Source organism: Bison bison, unplaced genomic scaffold, assembly GCF_000754665.1.
Source record: "Bison bison bison isolate TAMUID 2011002044 unplaced genomic scaffold, Bison_UMD1.0 scf7180017864040, whole genome shotgun sequence".
Lineage (NCBI taxonomy): Eukaryota > Metazoa > Chordata > Mammalia > Artiodactyla > Bovidae > Bison > Bison bison.
The window spans coordinates 6,876,332-6,894,915 of NW_011494612.1; the positions used below are offsets into that span (position 1 = coordinate 6,876,332).

The window sequence follows — 18,584 nt, forward strand, 5'->3', positions numbered from 1 at the left end:
CTCCAGCATTTATTATTTGTAGACTTTTGGATCGCAGCCATTCTGACTGGTGTGAAATGGTACCTCATAGTGGTTTTGATTTGCATTTCTCTGATAATGAGTGATGTTGAGCATCTTTTCATGTGTTTTAGAGAAGAGCTGACACCTATCCTGCTCAAACTCTTCCAGAAAATTGCAGAGGAAGGTAAACTTCCAAACTCATTCTATGAGGCCACTATCACCCTAATACCAAAACCTGACAAAGACCCCACAAAAAAAGAAAACTACAGGCCAATATCACTGATGAACATAGATGCAAAAATCCTTAACAAAATTCTAGCAATCAGAATCCAACAACACATTAAAAAGATCATACACCATGATCAAGTGGGCTTTATCCCAGGGATGCAAGGATTCTTCAATATCCGCAAATCAATCAATGTAATACACCACATTAACAAATTGAAAAATAAAAACCATATGATTATCTCAATAGATGCAGAGAAAGCCTTTGACAAAATTCAACATCCATTTATGATAAAAACTCTCCAGAAAGCAGGAATAGAAGGAACATACCTCAACATAATAAAAGCTATATATGACAAACCCACAGCAAACATTATCCTCAATGGTGAAAAATTGAAAGCATTTCCTCTAAAATCAGGAACAAGACAAGGGTGCCCACTTTCACCATTACTATTCAACATAGTATTGGAAGTTTTGGCCACAGCAATCAGAGCAGAAAAAGAAATAAAAGGAATCCAAATTGGAAAAGAAGAAGTAAAACTCTCACTATTTGCAGATGACATGATCCTCTACATAGAAAACCCTAAAGAATCCACCAGAAAATTACTAGAAATAATCAATGACTACAGTAAAGTTGCAGGATATAAAATCAACACACAGAAATCCCTTGCATTCCTATACACTAATAATGAGAAAACAGAAAGAGAAATTAAGCAAAATTTTATTTTATAAAAAAATTACTTTTTGTAGCAGGTGAATTGAGCTCCAAATATTCAGATGGAACCATATAAATTACTAAGAATTTTATATGATAAACCTAGGATAAACAAGGATAATAAGTGATATAGAAACATAAAACCAGGCACCAAGACACAATACTGAAAATGTGGGAAAAATATCAGGAAGCATCAGGAGACTGTTGACAATTATTTCTATCTTACATATCAGGTCTTAGCAGATCTTATTCTAGTTGGTTGATAAGGTTCATATTCAATTACATTAAACTATGTCGAAATACAAAGGAAAAAAAGACCACAAACAGTTTGGAGAGGAGATTTGGAAGAGGCTTCTGTACTGTATTTTTAAATATTTGATAACATTTCATTTGGAAGTGGGTTTCCATTTGGTCCATGTGGCCTCACTGGGAACCACTTGATGAAAGTTTTAAGGGAGTAGAAATCTATTTTAATGAGGGAAGTAGTTCAGTAATTAGGGAGTTAGATGTTATTTTTGGGGGGAATGAGTTCCTCACCTTGAATGTATTTCAGGAGAAAGTCATTGACAGTTTGTGGGGAGAGAATAGGATAAGAACAGATTTGTATGTTGTGAAGGAGACTGAATTAGAGATGGTTGGATGGCATCACCAACTCAATGGACATGAGTTTGAGCAAATTCTGGGAGATGGTAAAGGACAGGGAAGCCTTGTGTGTTGCAGTCCATGGGGTCACAAAGAGTCAGACACAACTTAGCAACTGAACAACAACAACAACAAATTCTTAACATTCTGAGAAATTGTGACTCCCTTCTTGATATTTAGTTGACCTTTGGTATGACTTCTTCTTGCCATTTTGAATAATAAATAAGAAAGGAGATCTGCAGTTTATAATGGATTAAGTGTTTCAGATGCTACATTACCCCACAAATACAATGGATCTTTGTATTTTTATTTATTATGTAATTGGTATTACTTCTAGAATTTGCTTTTACAGTTCACAGATCAAAAAGAATCTATGAAAACACAATGTTCATATTTTAAAGGATCATGGCATTATAGCAGCATGTCTGGGAACATAGTTCCTGGAATGTCTAAAATTTATATTGGGTTGTAAAACTGAAGTATGGGCCAAGGGTTAACAACCTTGAATTTTGCCCTTAAAATTAGTCTCAGAAAATCTACTTCATTATAAATACATTACTACTGAGTAGTGTCCTTCTGATTGATATGCCCAGAGCTACCTTTTCCAGCAGTCTTTTAAGCACCAGTCCTTCATTTTGGTTCTAAAAATGAAACAGGCTCCTCCTCCCTGGTTGGAACATCAATTTTTACCTGCCAGTACAGTTTGATGAGCTTGCTTATACCATGTTCGCTTCCTCCACAGAGCCAGAACATGTAGTCAGCAATCATGGCACTCCTAAGAACAAGGACAGATTAAAAAAAAATTTATAGGTAGGACAGAAGGAAAACTATAGCAGGCAGTATATATAAATAAGTATATATAAAAAAGAAGATCTTGTTTAAATTTGACTAGGCTAATATTAAGCAAAGCATAAAGCACATTTTAGAATGTAGAAAGTAGGTCTTTTTTTTTTTTTTTTTTGGTACCGAAATTAAATCTAGAAGAGAAGCAACATGCCATTTGTCTTCTACATAGATTTTCTGTTTATATCCGTTCAGTTCAGTTCAGTCACTCAGTCGTGTCCGACTCTTTGCGACCCCATGAATTGCAGCATGCCAGGCCTCCTTGTCCATCACCAACTCCTGGAGTTCACCCAAACTCATGTCCATAGTGTAAGAATATTTAAAGAGAATGCTTTGTTTTGGTTACCTCTTAATAAACTTCAAAGCATTTATAGAGTAACAGTTATTTTATGGACTCTAGAACACCTTCAAATCTAGCATAACATACATAGCTGTCATACTGGTATTTAAGCATGTCTCAGACTTTACCTAAATTAGAGATTATTCACCTTGGGATTAACTAGTCATCTTAAAATTGAATGTAAAAAATTTCCAACTCAACAAATACTTCATATCAGAGAAATGCAAATCAAAACCACAATGAGGTACCATTTCACGCCAGTCAGAATGGCTGTGATCCAAAAGTCTACAAGCAATAAATGCTGGAGAGGGTGTGGAGAAAAGGGAACCCTCTTACACTGTTGATGGGAATGCAAACTAGTCCAGCCACTATGGAGAACAGTGTGGAGATTCCTTAAAAAACTGGAAATAGAACTGCCTTATGACCCAGCAATCCCACTGCTGGGCATACACACCGAGGAAACCAGAATTGAAAGAGACACGTGTACCCCAATGTTCATTGCAGCACTGTTTATGATAGCCAGGACAAGGAAGCAACCTAGATGTCCATCAGCAGATGAATGGATAAGAAAGCTGTGGTCCATATACACAATGGAGTATTACTCAGCCATTAAAAAGAATACATTTGAATCAGTTCTAATGAGGTGGATGAAACTGGAGCCTATTATTCACTGGAGTGAAGTAAGCCAGAAAGAAAAACACCAATACAGTATACTAACGCATATATATGGAATTTAGAAAGATGGTAATGACAACCCTGTATGTGAGACAGCAAAAGAGATACAGATGTATAGAACAGTCTTTTGGACTCTGTGTGTGGGGGTGTGGGGATGATTTGGGAGAATGGCATTAAAACATGTATAATATCATATAAGAAACGAATCACCAGTCCAGGTTCAATGTAGGATACAGGAAACTTGGGGCTGGTGCACTGGGATGATTCAGAGGGATGGTATGGGGAGGGAGGTGGGAGGGGGGGTTCAGGATGGGGAACACGTGTACACCCATGGCGGATGCATGTTGATGTATGGCAAAACCAATACAATATTGTAAAGTAAAATAATAATAATAATAAAATTAAAAACAACAACAAAAAATAAAACAGACTCTGGTAAATTTAAAAAAAAAACAAAAACAAATACTTCACTTTCCTGGCCATGGTGCTTCATTGAATTAGTTTTGGAATGTAGTGTGTATAACCACCACATTAGTCTTATTAAGCTGAGGGGATATTAAAAAGTATTGTGCAGTGGATATTAATTCATTGCTTAGCACCCTTTGGAAAAACAGTTTACTTTTATGACTTTTCCTTTGCTAGGCTTCTCTATTTCTTTCCTCCAGAGATTCCAAATCCAATTAAACCTGACTGGAAGTAATTCCAAATTGTCACATTGGCCAATTAAACATATAATCCTGTGTGCCTAATCACTAGTACCAAAAGTTTATTTACTTAAGCAGACCTATCACTTGGTACCCTGAATGTTTTTCTTATCTTTGCCTACAGATATGTATTGTTTCTTGACATAATTGTAAATTGAATTAGAAATTTTCCTTCCCTAAATATATATATTGTTTAAGACAGAGCAGCTATAAACTTACTATGGTACTCTGTTGAAGAGTTAGAATGCTTAGATTTTCGCTCAGGACAGACAAAAAATTAGGACTCTAAAGATTAACAATGGGAAAAAGTACTACCATTTGAAGGATTATTCAGCTCAATATTTCTCTTTTCACACATGTGGTATTGAAATGAATCTATCCACTGACATTTCAAAATAAATGGCAATAATTTAAGAATAATTTTTAGAAACCTTTTTACATTTTTCAAAGCCCTGGTTTAATGATAAGATGAAATGAGCTAGGAGGTTTTCATAACACACAAACTGATAGAGGGTAGAAAACAAGTTATAAAAATTAGACTAGAGAGGGGCAAAGTAAATTTCAGATATTTGCATTTTGATAGAAATACTTGTCCCTGGAGGAGGGCATGGTAACCCACTCCAGTATTCTTGCCTGGAGAATCCCATGGACAGAGGAGCCTGGTGGGCTACAGTCCACAGAGTTGCAAAGAGTCGGACATGACTGAAATGACTTAGCACAGAAACACTTGTAAATTTTCTTCCTTTAATAACCAAAAAAGGAAATCTACTTGACATGTAGGTGCTTGTCACCTAATAGAAATCCATTTTATAAATTCTGAATTTAAAATATCAAGGCAAATGTAAAATCTTACTGCCGAGGGCAGTACGCTCTAGATTCATAGAAGTTGGGTCCTCAGAGGCGAAGACTTGATCTGCACTCTGATTCCTCCTTTTGTCAGCATGTGGATATGTAATACAGCTTAGACAAGCACTGCTTAATGAGGACACCAGCCATTAGTTAAACAAGGTATGGGAAACCTCTTTCTGTAAAGGTGTGAGTGCCTGCCAAGTCGCTTCAGTCATGTCTGACTCTTTGCGACCCCATGGACTGTAGCCTACCAGGCTCCTCTGTCCATGGGATTCTCTAGGCAAAAATATTGGAGTTGGTTGCCATGCCCTCCTTTAGAGGATCTTCCTGAACCAGAGATCGAACCCATGTCTCTTATGTCTCCTGTATCGGCAGGCAGGGTCTTTACCACTAGGGCCACCCAGGGAAGCCCCTTCTGTAAAAGGTCAAATAGTAAATATTTTAAGCTTTGTTGGCCCTAACTACTCACATTTGCCTTTTAGAAGCAGCTGTAAACAATAAATAAATAAGGACAACTTTCTGTGTTTCAGTAAGATTTTCTTTACAAAACACATATCCTGGGCCAGATGTAACATCGTTTACCTAACTCTAAGATAAACAGAGTATTAAACTGAGCAACAGGTGGCAAGCTAGATATAAGTGTCAATCAGTAGTCAGACACCAGCTTCTACACATTCTAGTCACAGGTCCCCTTAAATATTTCAGGACAACATACATATTGTACTAAAAATATTGAGCAGAGTTCAGGAAAGAAACTTCACAGTTTTGAGATATACAAGAACTGTAATAGTTAACCCTGGATCATAGACACAGGGGCTCAAGTTAAGTAAAATCTAAATGGATTGTTTCTATCATTTTAGTCATTTCTCTCCTTGGATTGGAACAATTGTGAGAGGAGAAGAGGTAGGTTACTACAGTGGGCTTCTCAGCTTTCCTGCGTTTGTAAAGCTTTTGGTGAGTTGGTTTTGAGTTCATCATTGCAAAATTACGAGTTTTATTGTTTTTATTAATGTTTTCCAAAAGTTGCTTTTCTATTACAACGTGTGGTCAAATTTTACTACTTTCTTAAGTATGATTTTATGACACCTGGGGGCTCAAGTCCTTTTTCCAAGGGAATACATCTCCAAGTCTATATTGAAATTAAGTGAAGAATTAAGATTCATTGAAATTAGCTACCTGCCCTCAGTAAAGCACAATTATTATAATCATAAAAAGATAACAAACTATAGTTTCATAGAGGTCCATGTTTGCTGGGCTATTTTTCATAAGTGTAGTGTGTTTCTCCCAGTACGTGGCACAGAGCTGTGTTCATATGAGGAACACAATGGGGTTGCAGTTGCTCCAACCCCATTTTCTTCTCAGTGGAAATGGCAGTGATGGTTTTACCCTCCACCTTCCTTTGTCTGTTGCCCTATCGTGGCTGCCCTACAGCTTAGCCTTTATGAAACAGTGTAAAAATCAGTGGAAGAACATGAAAAGGGCATGGAAATAACATTATGCATGCAGTGCTTGTGAGACGAGATAGTGGTTTTCCATCATGTTGAACTTATAAAAGGCAAAGATAATTGATTAATTATCTATAAGGAGTCAAGTACCTGGCGGGATCCTGAGACTTGACTCTCATCATGAGTCAGAAGGAAATACTAACCCATCACTCTTTCTACATTCCTTCAGGGATCTTTTAGGCTTTTGTTTACCTTTAGACTAATATCCTAGATGCTAGTTGATTTGACTCAATGTTACTTCTAAATGTCTTCCTTTCATCATCTTTATTCTATTCAACTTACTTTGATTCATCTACTGAATGTTGTAGGTACACTGGAACTGTCAGATCACTTTAGCCAAACCTTTTTAATTGACAGTTGGTAGTTTAATATGTCTGTTTTGAGATTTACTAAGTGCTAAGCACCACAAGAAGCACTTTACATGCAGAATGTGAATCCGGCCCACCCACAATTCTGCTCCAGAGCCTGTCCTGTCTTGCCCACCCATGGAAATTGCTCCAGCAATTTTCTTGCTCTTTCTCTCATACCTTCCTGTTCTTTCTTTAAATTTCTCCTTTTCTTGGAGCTTTTCTACTAACACACAAAAGTGCTGTTCTTCCTACCACCTTAAAACAAAACAAGACACCCCAAAAACCTCTCTTGATTCACTTCCCTTCCACTTATCATCTTAATTCTTTCTCTTTAAAAAAAAAAAAAGTGAATGAAAGAACAAAAACTTCCCTCTGCAACTCACTTCAGCAAGGCTCTTATTCCTCCCACTTCACTGAAACTGCTCTTATTGATGCTGCTAATGGTCTCCACACCCTTAAATGCAGTGGCTTATTTCTCAGTCTTTAGTTTACACACACTCTCCAGTATAACTGATGCAATTGTTCTCTCCTCCAGTAACCTCTTCCCACTGGGCTTGCACAGCTCTGCTCTTTATGACTTCCCGCCTGTCTTCCTGGTTGCCCTTTTCAGTCTCCTTTGCTGGCGTCTCCTCATTTTCTTGGACTCCTAACCTTGGAGTTCCCAGGGCACAATGCTTGTACCCATTCTCTTTCTTTTTGTACTCAATCCCTTGGTGATCTCACCAGTTTCATGGTTTTAAACACTATCCATGGGTTGACGGCTCATTCATTTATACCCCGAGTTTAGTCCTCTTCTTGGATCTGCAGACTCTTATTAAAGCTGCCATCTCAACATCTCTGCTTGGATACCTAATCTTATCTCCATACCTGAGACCCTGATCTTCCTTTCTTCCTCTATCTCTAGCAGTCTTCTCCATCTATCTAATTTCTTAGGCAAAAATCTTAGTGTCATCACTGATTTCCCTCTTTGTCTCATATTCCATCCAAGATAAAATTCTGGTCAGGTTATCTTAAACCTATTTCAAATCCTGTCTCTTCTCACCACCTCCAGCACTACCATCTGGTCCATCATGTCTCCCCAGGATTATTGCAACAGACCCCACACTGGACTCCCTGCTTCTCCCTCCGTCTATTCTCAATACAGCAGCCAGAATGATCCCATTAAAATTAGTGCACCAGAGCAGGTCACTGCTGTGCTTAAAACTGCAAAGGCTTCCTATTCTCACTCAGAGTGAAAACCCGTCTTTAAAATGGAATTTGAGCCTCATGCCATCTGGTCACATATTACTTCTCTGATCTCATTTCCTAGTTGCTCCAAACTGTCCACCTGCTTTCCTCAAAAAGAACAGGTACACTGTTGCCTCTGGGATTTTGCACCTGACAGTCTCTGTCCTAGAATATTCTTTCCCTAGACACCCCTGACTCTTTTGCTCACCTTCTTCAGGTCTTTCTCAGGTGTTATTTTCTCAGTAAAGGATGACCCTGATACACTCTAACCCTATTCATACTCTTGCTTGTTTTTGCTTTTCCCACAGTACTCATCACCATTTCACATAGTGTTTGTTATTTTTCACTTTGGTAGTATTTATTACTGTCTTCTTCTACTGTGGGGTCAGCCAGCCAAGGCCTGTGGGTCAAATCTGGTCTGCCACTTGGGTTTGTTAATTAAGTTTTAATGCAACATAGCAATGCTCATCTATTTGTGCACTGTCTATGTTTTGTCTATGACTGCTTTTGTGCTATAGTAATGGCAACCCACTCCAGTGTTCTTGCCTGGAGAATCCCAGGGACAGGGGAGCCTGGTGGGCTTCCGTCTACGGGGTCGCACAGAGTCGGACATGACTGAAGCGACTTAGCAGCAGCAGCAGCAGCAGAGTTGAATAATTATAACAGAGACTTTAGGTCCCCAAAGCCCCAATATTTACTGTGTGGGTCATCACTGGAATGGAAGCTCCCTGAGGGTTGGAATTGTTGCCTATTTGATTCACTGTTCTGTCTGCACTGCCCAAGGAGTGCCTGGCATTGTTAATGAGGTGCTATATAGTGTGGTCCTCATACAATAAATATTTGTGGATTACATGACAAAACATTATTTATTTACTTCAACTAAAAAACTTAAACTCCTTATAAACTATGACACATAGTTTACTAGGATTGTAACACAAGCAGCCTGGCCCTAGGTCTACCTCACCATCCATATTTAACAGAAAGCTTTGTTAGTAGAGGTGACATGGGAATGAAGGGACAGACTGGGCTTTGGCGATTTCTCCAATGTATTAAATAGAATCCAATGCAACCTTTAGCTCATAAGAGAGCTTAACAAATGCTAATGGATGCTGATGTATTTATTACATAAATGAAAGAAAGAAGGTACCAAGAAGCACAGTGGCTTAATGTGTTGCATTTAAATTTATTTTTAACATGACGTCTTGAAAAATGTGTTGATTATTGCTGCTTTTTTCTGCAAGTAAATCAACTATTCTTTTGATACTGTATTTGAATTCATTAAAAAATATTCTTTCTGAAGTCATGTTTACTTAATATATCTGTTAAATGTAAAAGGGTCAGAATCTGGCTTTCAAATAAATAGCATCTAAAATAAAAGATTTTTATGTCATGAATTCAGCTTATTGTAAATCAAATCCTATTTCTATCAAATAGCAAATACACAATAAAAGAATTTGACATGTTGTTATTTATAAGACAGATATCAGTGTTGTTTTCCAAATTAATATTGAAAAAGAATCATGATGAATAAAGATATTCATGCCAGGTGACTTTACACATTGAATATCTCTAAACAGACTGTGCAGTTCTAAAAGTATGAGAATCTATTATTGACATTTTTCCAGGCCTATGTTCAGATTCAAAATTTATAGCATTTCTACTCAGTGTGGCCACATGGTGGTGTAAAACAATAAGATATGGGTAAACAAAAGAAAATCGTATCACACCATCCGCTGTGTGGTCTTGTTGGGCTGACACCTGGGACCTTGAAAAGTCATTCCGCTCAGCATCTTGCCTTTGGGCAGGATCACACTTAAACCTTTCAAATGAGACTGATGAGAATCTATTCTATATTAAAGACTTCCATGGAAGGACATTGCTCTGTTTTCCTCACTGATTCCAGTTTCACAGTCATAAATAGCATCTTCTGCAGTTTTATTCTGTGGGCTTCAGTTTTCTATCCAGTGGTGCTGCAACCCCAACTAGACTTTATCCTCTGTCTGTGTATCCTCACAATAGTTTATTAATCTTTTCTTCCCTAAGTTCAGCTCAGTTCAGTTCAGTCGCTCAGTCGTGTCCGACTCTTTGTGACCCCATGAATTGCAGCAGGGCAGGCCTCCCTGTCCATCACCAACTCCTTAAGTTAATTAACTCCAATTTCTTTAATCTTTCTCTGTGGGTCCCCTTTGCTTGACATTAGTCAGTTTCATGGTTGTCTTTTTAACCTTTTAAAATTCTTACTCCTTTCCTTTCTTCTGCAACCAGAAAATGACCTCTCTCAAGAGTTTATAGATAATCTTTCAGAGTTTGTATGCAGCTATTCATTTGTGTAACTGGTTTAAGTACTTCTCAGATGTGTATCTATCAGATAATTTTCACTGCAGAATTCTTCTTTATTTTCATTGTATTTAACAGGTTGTTTCCTTCTTCCTATACTTAAGAAAGCTCAAGAGCATATGTATATACACACCATTAATTTTACATAAATTAATATGGATGCAAAGTACATATTCCTTCTGAATACAAATACATGCTAATACTAAAGAGATTATATTCTGATTGGGAAGAGGGCCAAACTAGCACATTCACTCAAGCTCATGCACACACACACACACGATGCGTCTTTTTGTAGGCTCATATATTTTCCACATGGCAGTTAGCCACAATGATGTTTAAAAATGTAACTGTAAATTATCTCAATAAAACCCAAACTCCTATGGTGGCCTGCCACTATTGTAATAGGCTGTCCTTTCTTTCCTCCTCAACACTTTTTCCATCAAGTGTGGCTTATTCAGTTGCTCAAAGCAAATAGGAAGTTTCCTACCTTGGAGCATTTGTGCATGTGGTTCCTCCTGCCTGGAATCTATTCCTTCAATTATTCATCTGGCTGCTCCTTGTCAAGATTTAGGCCTTTGGGCTTTAGCTTAAACATTGATAACCTCTTCAGTGAGGCCTACTCTGACTATTTTAACTAAATAAGTTCTGCCCTACCTCAATCAGAATCTTATCCTTTTCCCGTGTAAGTCTCACATTGTGTGATTTACTTGTTGATTTACTTGTGTATTACCTTCTTTCCCTAGACCTGTATTATCTGATATGGTAGCCACTAGACATATGTAGCTATTTATATTTAATATTTAAATGAATTAAAATTAAAATTTAAACTTTAGTTTCTCAGGTACACGAGGTACATTTCAAGTGCTCAATAGCCACAAATAGCTAGTGGCTACTACAGTGAATGGCACAGAACATCCGCATCGACTCTGGACGTAGCTCTGGACTAAGCCTCAGGAGGCACTGTTCTTGAGCCTCTTTCAACACCTGATAAGTAGTAGGTGCTTGTGGGGGATAATTTTAAGTGTCAACTTGACCGAGCTGTGGTGTACCCAGATATTTGATGAAATATTCTTCTAGGTGTGTCTGTAAGGGTGTTTTGGGATGAGATTAATATTAAATCCATAGACTGTGTAAAGCAGATTGCCCTCTCCAAAGCAGGTGTGGTTCATCCAACCTGTTGAAGACCTGAGTAGAAAAAAAAGGTTGAGTAAGGGAGAATTCACTTTGATTGTCTTTGAGTTGAGATAGGTCTTCTCCTACCTTTGGATTCAAACTTGGGTTGGAGCTTATACCATTGGCTCTTTGGGTTCTGAGGTCTTTAAACTCGGACTGCAACTGCAGCCCTGGTGGCTCCCGAGTCTTCAGCTTGCTAGCTACAGATCACAGGACTCCTCGCTTCCCCCATAATCACATAAGCCAGTTCCATGTATGTTTATTTCCTACTGGTTCTGTTTCTCTGGGAAACCTAATGAATATGGTGCTCAGTAACTTATGTCTGCTTTTGTTTGCACTTTGCCTTGGTCATCCTCTTTCTTACTCCACTACCTCTAGTTCATCCAGAGGCTCAGCCCCTGCAGTGCTGCAGGTTCATGCATTTCAGTAGCTGATGGACACTGAATAAGTTAATTTTAGTCTTTGGATATTTGTAACAAGCCTGCCACTGTGCCTAATTGCCTAATTCTAATAGCTGAAAGTTGTCCCTGAGACTAAGCTTCTACCTTTTGCAGACCAAACCTAGTTCAATGTGTTCCTAACTTGATTACAGGTGTGGTTATTCTGGAGTTCTAGCCATACTTGCTCTTGCAAGATTGTCCAGTAATGGATGAGAGTTTTCCTTGAAGCTCACTGTCTGCCTGCTAGCCAGGAATTTTAAATATTGTTTGTCTCTAGATTCTCAATTGATAACCACCACACACTACAACAATAATAGTACTGTTATTTGTAACAGCAACTGATATTTCTTGAATGCCTACCATGTACTGGTTGGCAAAAAATTTCATTAGGGTTTTTCCGTAACATAAAAAACCCAATCGAACTTTTTGGCCAACACAATATGCAGTAATTACTTTTCCATTTCATGTAATTCTTACATTCAAGCTATGAAAGGAGGAAACCGAGGTTCCTCAAATTGAGGATATTAGTTTTCCAAAAGTGGTGAAAAGATCAGCATTAAACAAAATGCATTTGACATCAAAATTTGGCCTCTTCACTGTGGTTCTGTACTCTTTATTAATAATACTATTTATTAGTATGTAAAACCATTCTTTTCTTTTGTGCCTTTTACAAGACTTTATTAACTTTTGTTGGAATTCCTTGGTGCTAATTTCTCACCAAACTGTTGCCTACTCTCTAAAGACTCTACTGCTGTGGTTGATGAAACAGTGAGGGTAGTTACTATTACCTATTGGTGTCTGGTCCTCCTCCCCTGTCCCTATCTCCTGCTTGTCTCTCCAGCAGACATGCTTTCTCCTTGGTTCTGGCTTGTTAGTCTGACACAGTCAACTTTTCCTTTCCTGGCCATTTCAAGAAATGTATTATTACTCCTATAGAAAAATATATGTCTAGTTGAAGAGGTCTAAATGAATAAACTCATTTCAGATTATATATATAAGCTTGCTTTTATTTCTGATGATTAATTTTTCTATGCGAAACCCCCAAATAGGGTTATCAACATTTTCAGTAAATGCTTATTACAATAAGATTTAGAGTCATGGCAACATTCAAAAGTATAAGGACATGATGCTGACCTCTGTGAGCTGCCAATTTGAGTATCGATATAACAGCCATATTTGAAAAGAGTAATCAAAATATGAGGCAGTTTTATAGCTGTAAAGAACTATGCAAATGTTAAGTACATAATGTTAACTAAGAAGTGCAGAGCATAAGTGCTATAGAATTTTAAAAGGGGAAATGATTACTTTTGGCTGTAATGGAGTGATTCAGTGCTAAGACCTGAAGAATGGCTATCATTATTTTTAAGTGGTGATGAAGAAAAGGGAGCTTTTTTCCCCACTTTGGCCCTTATATTACATACAAGGGCATTGAAGGTGGAAAGTATTGATGCAGAATCTAAGGAGAGGCAGAAGGTTTGTGTAAAAGAAGAGAGGGCCAGAAAATTATGTCGAGGACAGATTATAGTATTCTTGGATTCCAAGCAGATGAGTTTGGACTTTTTCCTGCAGAAGTTAGGGAACAACTGAAGGATTATTGGCAGGAAATATGGATGTGGGATCTTACCCAGTCAAGATCTCTTGTGCTTAGCAGGAACAGTGACAGCCTCCAGACATACAGGGGTGCCTCTACTTTGCTTGTTAGATATGAGTTTATGTGGAACCGAGGTCCTGTTAGAGCCATATGGATTTGTAGCACATGCTTTTATCATATTCTAGTGTGTATACTTTGTGAATTCATTCATTCCACAAAGATGGAGATTCTGAGATGAAGAAGCTAATGCCTATCATCAAGGTCTAGTGGGGAGGCAAACATGCATGAAGATAATTCTATCTCAACAAGTAAAGTGGGATAGTTGATATATGCACATGCAGCTGAGATGGTTGGTGTACTCAGGGAAAGAGGCCTACAGAAGATGAGAACCTGGTCCAACCTAAAATGTTGAGCAGGTATTAGTCAAGAAAAGCGAGAATAAGACTGAGAAGGGCATTCAGGGCAGAGGGTACAGTTGGAACATAGATGCAGAGCTTGGAAGTAGAAGGAAGAGTGGGAAACCCCATTAGGACCTTCTTGCCAAGTTTAGAGCAGGTAAGGAAAGCACGGAGAAGGCATGAAGGAGCTTGAGTTTTATCCTACAGGTTTTAAGGTACTAAATGGCATGGGAAATTCTGTGGTTTACAGAGAGAACCTTGGCAACTGTTTTTAAAATTAAAAAGAAAAATTTTTTGGACCACACTGTGAGGCACGTGGGATCTTAGTTCCCCAACCAGGGATCAAACCAAACCTGTGCCCCTGCAGTGGAAATGTGGAGCCTTAACCACTGGACCACCAGGGAAGCTGCCTTTGGCAGCTCTTTAGAGGATGCATTTGAAGGTGGGAAGCTTGCAAGTGGGAGGTCATTGTTGGAATTCTCCTGAGAGATAATGGATGAGCTTAAACTAGGCATTGACTATAGTCTAATACAAAATTAGACTTTGGCACCATTCCTAAGGACAAAATCAAAAGACAAAGGCATATATGAAAGCATTTGAGTCTTTTAATATGGTCATATTCCAGGTCCTGGGGTGACCCAGTATCAGACACTAGAGATGTTTAAAAACATTACCTTCTACTCTTGTGAGGAGATGTTTCCTATTATTAAGATGTTTCCTACTATTCTTCTGAGAAAAGAAAAACCTAAAAGTGAATGTTTTCCTTTTCTAGATGAATGAACTAATATCTGAGTCTCAAGGAAATCATAAATAATAATACTGTAACAGGTTTAGCCTGAAACCAACAGGGTCGCACAGAGTCGGACACGACTGAAGCGATGCAGCAGCAGCAGCAGTATACCTCTAGAGTAGAGACTGACTAGTGTCACAGTTCAGTTCAGTCCAGTCGCTCAGTCATGTCTGACTCTTTGTGACCCCATGAACCGCAGCACGCCAAGCCTCCCTGTCCATCACCATCTCCCAGAGTCCACCCAAACCCATGTCCATTGTGTCGGTGATGCCATCCAACCATCTCATCCTCTGCCCTCAATCTTTCCCAGCATCAGGGTCTTTTCAAATGAGTCAGCTCTCCACATCAGGTGGCCAAAGTACTGGAGTTTCAGCTTCAACATCAGTCCTTCCAATGAATACCCAGGACTGGTCTCCTTTAGCATGGACTGGTTGGATCTCCTTGCAGTCGAAGGGACTCTCAGAGTCTTCTCCAACACCACAGTTCAAAAGCATCAATTCTTCAGCGCTCAGCTTTCTTTATAGTCCAACTCTCACATCCATACATGACCACTGGAAAAACCATAGCCTTGACTAGACGGACCTTTGTTGGCAAAGTAATATCTCTGCTTTTTAATATGCTGTCTAGGTTGGTCATAACTTTCCTTCCAAGGAGCAAGCATCTTTTAATTTCATGGCTGCAATCACCATCTGTAGTGATTTTGGAGCCCAGAAAAATAAAGTCAGCCACTGTTTCCATGGTTTCCCCATCTATTTGCCATGAAGTGATGGGACCAGATGCCGTGATCTTAGTTTTCTGAATGTTAAGCTTTAAGCCAACTTTTTCAGTCTCCTCTCTCACTTTCCTCAAGAGGCTCTTTAGTTCTTCTTCCCTTTCTTCCGTAAGGGTGATGTCATCTGCATATCTGAGGTTATTGATATTTCTCCCCTCAATCTTGATTCCAGCTTGTGCTTCCTCCAGCCCAGCATTTCTCATGACGTACTCTGCATATGTCACAGGGCAGCATCAAATTAAATAATTTACTGCCCTGACTATCTGAAGAGTGTTTATAGAGCCTGATAAACCCGAGAAGCTTGCTTAGTTGGTACTTATTGTTGAAGATTTCCTTTTGACGTATTCCTCTGGGTATGCTCCTGCCTGTGATCTGGTCTGCTCCCCACCCACTGCTCTCCCATGACCAAGAATTGAGTCCCTGTCCTTGGAACATTCACCAGCAGAGGGCACCCTCTCCTTTCTGTATGTGTAAAAATCCAGAACATCTTTTTCTCTAGTCTAGAACAGGATCATAAAGTTTTATCCAGCTTCTTGTGGAAAGATTACGGGAAAAAAAAAAAAAAAAAACAAAGAATGTCATCTTAGGTCTTTCTGAAAAGGGACAAAATATCTACAGGAGAGTCTGGCTGTACAAAAACAGACAATTCTGAGTCTAATTTTGCTTTCAATAGTTCACGCCAGCAGTTTCTAGAGCTAATATAAAATGTAAAGCAGTTGGAAAGAAGAGGATACAGAGGAGAAAATAAATTCATTCGCAGCAGAACGGCTTACAGCAAAAGTAGCCAGAACTGTCTGGTAAAACTCTTTAAGAGTCAGGAAAAAGTCTTACAGCTTGCCATGCTATCTCTTAATCTCTCTTTGGGTAGGAAAAAAGAAATCCCAGATATACAGAGATTATACAGCCTGATAAACCATCTTCATATTTATTGTACTGTGTCACTGAACCACACCTCACAAACTCAGCTACACATTTCTCAAGTGCCTGGTACCTACAGGGCAAGAGCGGGAGAGTAAGATAAAGAGTGGTTTGCTGACATAGGCAAGCTCCAATATGGTAAGCTGGTTCTTTGGAGCTTGGAATCAATTTTCCAATAGGACCAAAACATACACACACTCTGGTGAAAAATTATTTTTTTTAATTTTTAAAAATTGGGCCATAGTGGCTTTATGATGTGTCAGTTTTTGCTCTAAGTGAAGTGAATCAGCTGTACATATACATGTATCCCTTCCCTCTTGGACCTCCCTCTCACTCAGCCTCCATCTCACCCCTCTGGTGTGAGCACTACACCGGGCTTCCTGCAATATCACAAGTTCACACTAGCTAGCCATTTTACACATAGAGTGTATATATGTAGATCCCAATCTCCCAATTAATCCCTCCCCCTCCCACCCCATGTCCACTTGCCCATTCCCTACACCTATATCTCTACTCCTAAACTGCAAATAGGCTCATCCGTACCATTTTTCTAGATTCTACATATATGTGTTAATATGCAGTAATTGTTTCCTCTTTCTGACTCACTTGACTCTGCATGACAGCCTCTAGGTCCATCCATCTCTACAAATGATCCAACTTCATTCCTTTTTATGGCTGAGTAGTATTCCATTGTATACATGAATGTGGTGAGGTTTTGAAGGTAGCTTACAGATTGCCATCTAAACTACAGTTTACTGAAATAATAGGCGTTTCTACAGTTTTGTAATATTTTACTAATAAAATGAAACCAACTAAGAGACTAAAGATAATTAATACTCCTGATTGTTTAACTGAGTAGAAGCAGGTCCCGCATTCAGTGGTTCTCAACAGTGGTTACTCCCGTCAGTTTTTTGGCAGTTGCGTCTCACGTTGTCTGGGACTGTCGTGTGCATTGCTAGTTCAGCAGCTCTGGGAACCCCATTCTACATGCAGTAGTGCTTGCCAGTTACTTTGACAACCCAGACACCCTCATTCACTTCCCACAAAAGGGAGAGGGGCTGGGAACTGCTCAGAGATGCTTGTGAAGAATCAGAGGCACTTTTAAGGTTGATGGAAAAGGCTTTCAATTCTTTTAGGTTGTCTTTTACTTAACATTTCATAGTTGAGACTACATTATCAAGAACATTTTTTTTTCTTACTGGTATTGAGCAGGATAATTTTTTGGCTCAAAAATGAAAAAGAAAATATGAGCCAAAAGAAAACTGCTCATTGCTGGAAGAGTATTGTATGTCTTGGAAAAGGACCCCTGGGGTGTAATAACCTAAGCACCTATAGTGAGAGAGAAAAGGATAGGGGAAATGTTGTTTGTGTGGTCCTGTGTGAAGGCTGGACCAGGCCACGGGCTCGTGCCTCTTACCGTTGTAGAACACGCTTGACCTCGGGCAAATCACTCAAACCAAGTCTTCTTAAAATTCTATGGTCCATTTCTAGAATGAAGATTTTAATAATACCTATATTCTGGAAGGGCATGTGTATTTGTAAAAGGAATAATATATGTAAAATTATTTGAAATCTATGAAATGAAACCTACACACTTTAAGGTGATACCATTGTTATTTATATTAGTGTTGTCAACCAGAAGGTGAGCGTGGTGATGGTGAAGGTTGCAAGTTGAATCAAATGATCCCAACTCAGGCAAGCTTGTTTCCTGTACTGACAGGCTAGGATTGGTGTGAAAAGTGAGAATGAGTCAAATGTAGAGCTGGGAGAGAAATAGCTTATACCTGCGGAACATCTTTATGTTAATATAGTCAAAATTGTTACGCGGGACACTTTTGACCCAAGGAGAACAGATCTTTAAAACAATTTTATGTGTAGCATTCTCCATTTAATCTAAGTAGAAGAACTAAATAAAACACCACTATCAACAACAAAACTTATTTGTGATAATCTCACCAAGATACAGTAAAGAATCTGTTCTTCAAGTGTTAACAGCTCACTAGTGGAAGACTGATGCACTCTTCCAAGGATAGCAGAAGGCTGTACAAGTAACATATAAGCATTTGATGATTTTCATGCATGATATGTAT

At 38.7% G+C, this 18,584-nt stretch overlaps 1 protein-coding gene across 1 annotated transcript in view; it reads right to left on the reverse strand.

The window, feature by feature from the left end:
• SPATA16 (spermatogenesis associated 16) overlaps positions 1-17,979 on the reverse strand; it is a 112,714-nt gene extending 94,735 nt beyond the window's left edge. The window contains exons 1-2 of the mRNA XM_010835281.1: positions 17,912-17,979; positions 2,273-2,357 (exon numbers count right to left, since the gene is read on the reverse strand). Of these exons, the coding sequence (XP_010833583.1) occupies positions 2,273-2,357; positions 17,912-17,979 (153 nt within the window). The remainder of the gene's footprint in view (positions 1-2,272; positions 2,358-17,911) is intronic.
• Between the last annotated feature and the right edge of the window lie 605 nt (positions 17,980-18,584).